At 34.5% G+C, this 5,000-nt stretch overlaps 1 protein-coding gene across 10 annotated transcripts in view; it reads right to left on the reverse strand.

Annotated features, from left to right (window-relative positions):
* Positions 1-2,587: 2,587 nt before the first annotated feature.
* LOC113818109 (uncharacterized) overlaps positions 2,588-5,000 on the reverse strand; it is a 22,636-nt gene continuing 20,223 nt past the window's right edge. For all 10 annotated transcript variants that reach the window (XM_027370257.2, XM_027370255.2, XM_027370260.2 and 7 more), the window contains exon 5: positions 2,588-4,975. In XM_027370257.2, coding sequence (XP_027226058.2) covers positions 4,787-4,975 — 189 coding nt within the window. In that variant the 3' untranslated portion in view covers positions 2,588-4,786. The remainder of the gene's footprint in view (positions 4,976-5,000) is intronic.

The following is a 5,000-nucleotide window of genomic DNA, read 5'->3' on the forward strand; positions in this document are numbered from 1 at the left end:
AGAGAGAGAGAGAGAGGGAAGAGAGAGAGAGAGAGAGAGAGAGAGAGAGAGAGAGGGAGAGAGAGAGAGAGAGAGAGAGAGAGAGAGAGAGAGAGAGAGAGAGAGAGAGAGAGAGAGAGAGAGAGAGAGAGAGAGAGAGAGAGAGAGAGAGAGAGAGAGAGAGAGAGAGAGAGAGAGAGAGAGAGAGAGAGAGAAGAGAGAGAAAGAGAGAAAGAGAGAAAGAGAGAGAGAGAGAGAGAGAGAGAGAGAGAGAGAGAGAGAGAGAGAGAGAGAGAGAGAGAGAGAGAGAGAGAGAGAGAGAGAGAGAGAGAGAGAGAGAGAGAGAGAGAGAGAGAGAGAGAGAGAGAGAGAGAGAGAGAGAGAGAGAGAGAGAGAGGAAGGTGAGAGAGAGAGAGATCACGTTTTGATCATGTTCTAATTTTGTGTCGCCTGTAGGAAGCATGTACTTAATCAATTATGCGCGTACACACAAAGCACACCACAGTGACCACACCACACAACACAACGCAATGAAAAAAAACATAAAAAAGGAAAAGTGATGCACACATGTACACCCCCCACATACGAAAAAGGAAAAAAACAACACACACATACATACACACACACAAAAAGGAAAAAATCTGCACACATAAAACACACGCACACCCCCACACACACCCAAAAGGAAAAAAAAATCTGCACACACACATATAAAACACACACACACACACACACACACAAAAGGAAAAAAATCTGCACACAAACACACACACACACGCAAGACACACGCACACCCACACACACATAAAACACTCGCACCCACGCACGCGCGCGCGCGCACACACACACAGACACAAAAAAAAAAAAAAAAAAAACAACACACGCACACCCACCCACACACACACATACACACAAAAGGAAAAAATCTGCACACACATAAAACACACGCACACCCACACACACATAAAACACACGCACGCACGCACACTGACTGACTGACACACACTCACAAATACACATATTCACTCTCTCACACACATACAGAGCACATGAAAAACGAAAATGAACTGCACACACACACACGCATACACACACACACATGAAAAACGAAAATAAACTGCACTCACACACACACACAAAAGAAATGAAAAACGAAAATAAACTGCACATACACACACACACACACACATGAAAAACGAAAATAAACAGCGCACACACATACACACACACACAAAGCACATGAAAAATGAAAATAAATTGCTCACACACACACACACAAAACAAATACAAAACCAACATATGTGCACACACACACGCACATAGCCTTAAAGGATTGCCTGTGATTGGATGAAATACCAATCTAATATTCCATCCCAGATTTGCCCCGAGCATCAGATTACCTGTTCTTAAGATTTTCATTTGATAACCCATCTAATCATACAACCAAAAAGGGAAGTCAAAGATTTTTTTAATATGAAAAATAAGTATCAGCTGATTACAAGTTATCTATAAATTGAATCTTGAAATCCCCACACTAGGTCATGTTGTGACTTCTGTGCATAAAGTTGGTATAAAATTAATTTGTATTTTCATTGCACAATACATCAGATCAGGCAGACAATAAAATTGTCTAAATCTGCCATCTGAATAGACTTTTTTGTGCCTGATCCTCATTGAAATAAAAGCCTTGAAAACAGCTGAATGTAGCAGAATGCAATCTGAATGCAAATTGAATGTAGGCTGAAAGAAATTGAAAATATGGACAGTTTATGAAATCTTGAGTGAGGACCCCTAGAATAAATAATGCTGAATATTAGTGAGTATCTTTCTCTCCCATATGTTCTTTCATCCAAATAAAACCATAAAAAGGGCCTTGATTTCTTAACATTAGTATTTAGCAGCTGGCTCTTCACTCGCCTTTAAAGATGGTTTACAACCTACTCTATATCATTGAGCCAAGTCTGGCCACCTGGCCTCCATATTGGTGTTATATTACAATTACACTCCATTCCACTGGGGCGACTTGAAAATGTTTTATAACAGCACAATCATTTTTAACTAATATCTAAGATTGTGGATTATAGATAAAAAATATAAAACTAAAAAAATCTACACATGGCTTGTCTAGTTTCCTTTATTATATTCCTAAGCCTGGCCAAAAGCATTAAAATTGCCTACTTATTTCTGGCTCCAGAATCATACTCTATGCTAATATTTTTTGTTCATAGAAATATGATGTCAACTCTGAGACTTTTTCTCAAATACAGCATGTCACTGTCAGACAACATACATAATCAAATATTTCACCTTAATCCCTTCCTTGCCAATGAACTGCTCATTTGTTATCATTTTCTTTTTCCGCATCATTCCGATGAATTTGATTACCTAGACATTTAAATTTTCACCGCTTTCTCTTATCATAAAATAATGTTAATGTTTCAGGTTCTTTTTCAGATCTCCTGGAGTCCAGACGCAAAATAATTTAACTGAAGCAAGTGTGAAAGAGCTAAAAAATTGTGGCAAATGATCCTACTTTTCTTTAAATCAATGTTTTCCTTAAACTGTGAGCTGAATGTCCCTGGAAATTCATATCAATGATATTCAACTGGCTCTTGTGGGAGATTTAATGCAAGAATATAAAGGAGCATAATTACACTAGTATGTTAAAGATGGTATTAAATTTACCCTTCATATAGATTTACTTTAAATATGATTCGAATTTTGATGTTGAAAATATACATTTTTAAATGTACGATATAACATCTGGGAGTTATGATGCTCAGAACAGATACTGTCACAATTCATGCTTTACGTTATGTAAGAATATCATAATAATATAACATAAAAAATCTGATACACTGTACTGTGAAGGGGCCTTGTAACCATTAGAAAATCCAGCTAAGAGTAAACAGTTACAATTCAGATGTTTTGATATATTTTTTTTCAAATGTTACTCTATAATGAGTTGCCATATAATGCTGTGCACTGGATTTACACCCAGGACAAAATTTAAAAAGAAAAATACCTAAATAGAATTGTTGTGATCATAAAATTTAACTAAAATATAAAAGAATGTCCAAGATCTTCACTTTTATCTACAAACATGAAAAGAAAGTTGACACTTCTTATGGTATACATCATGATAATAGCATGATAAGTTTTACCTTGGTCAAGGAGGTTATGTTTTTGGTTGAGTTGGTTAGTTAATTTATTTGTTCATTGGTTAGTTAGTTAGCAGAATAATTCAAAAAGTTATGAACAGTTTTTTAAAATATTTACCAGAGAAGTGTCTAGCCCATTAAATTTTGGTGATAATCCGAACTATGTTCTGGATTCTGAGCAGGAGGACTTATAAAGTTATGAATAGATTTTTATGAAATTTTTACCAGAGGTATATCTTAGCCCAACTTATATACCATTCAATTTTGTTGATGATCATGATCACAATCCAGATCCAGGAATTTTTAATGTAATTCTTCAGACGTGAATATTTTTATAGTATCCTAGGTATGCACTCTTTGAGTACTGCTAGCTTTTATAAATCACCTAAGGCTATGAATTTAATAATGGGTGACCATCATAAATATGGCAATAGCCTATAATGTAGATCCTGATAAAACATTCTTATTATGAGAAAAATTAATGTCACTTAAATTTTGGCTTACCACTTAGAGATGAGAATCTGATAGTTAATTAAACACCAGGACAATAGTTGTTGGCAGAATTAGATGACAAACCCAATCCCCTCATGCCTAGAAAGACTTTCTCATTATCCTGATTTTCCTACTAAACAGGAAGAGCCAATTGGATATCTTAATCAAAAATAGTCTTAAAAAATAATAAGGATACTTGACAAAGACCTTTCTGAATTTCTTTCTCTGAAGATTTTACTGAGTTTTATAGGTCCAAGTGTAGTGTACATTAGCAACTTTCTGAAAATTCACCAGATACACACTTCAGATATTGAAGAAACTTCCTCTAACAATCTTTAATTTTACCTAAGCATGGTAAGCTGCACAGGAAGAAAATACATATACATACATGCAAAATGTGTGAATCATTTGAAAGCCTTTCAGAAAAATTCTTTTGGAAAAATTAACATTTTCTTATACTAAACATCTTTTCTTTTTTTCTGTGTTTTTTCATTCAATTTTTATTTTCTTTAGTATCATCATGATTTTAAAATATTTTACCTTTTATTTACTTCAGCAAAGGGTCAATCATGACAAAATCATTTAACATCAATACTTCATATTCCTCTACAAGTTGTCTTAGCTGCTTCTTGAGACTTTTCTACTTCAGCATGAACTGACTTAAGATGCAACAGCAATCAAAACCAAATACCATTTTTAAGTATTATGCGCATTACATAGTATTCTGAAAGAAAAAACAATCAAAACAATGGACGACTTCAGCCATATTCAATATAATAAAGCCACCATTCTAATCTTTCTATGGTCAGAATATAAAAATATCATCAGAATACAATACCACTGAACATAAAGCAGTCACTCAAATGTCAGTAAAAATACTTAATATACTGAAAATATCAGATTAATGTAATGTATATTTTGTATGCCAACTGAAATAACTTCATTAAAGAAATGCCATTCTGTGTCCGATGTAAGACAAAAATTAAAGTTTGCACAGAAAAGGTTGTGGGTAATCAGTCAGAAGGATGAAAAGGTATAGCAAAATAAAATTCCATTGGTAAATGCAACTTCAAAAATAAACCACACAAATTCTTGTCAAAAAATACTACACATTCATTCCTCTCTTGCTGACTGGAAGGAACCCTGACTTTTAACTATATAGGTGCTTGTAGGCGCTCTGATAGTGAATCCATTTGACTTTGTATTATCTGCAATGTACCCTGCAGTCGAACATTTTTCTCTATCTCTGTGGTAATTTCTGTAGCAAGGGCATCTACATTCTCCTTTTCTTCTTTGTGTTTTTCTTGCATACTTGTATCCATTTCACACAATATTTGGTTCACCTGAAATAAAGATATCAATCATATT

This window comes from Penaeus vannamei, chromosome 37 (assembly GCF_042767895.1).
Source record: "Penaeus vannamei isolate JL-2024 chromosome 37, ASM4276789v1, whole genome shotgun sequence".
Lineage (NCBI taxonomy): Eukaryota > Metazoa > Arthropoda > Malacostraca > Decapoda > Penaeidae > Penaeus > Penaeus vannamei.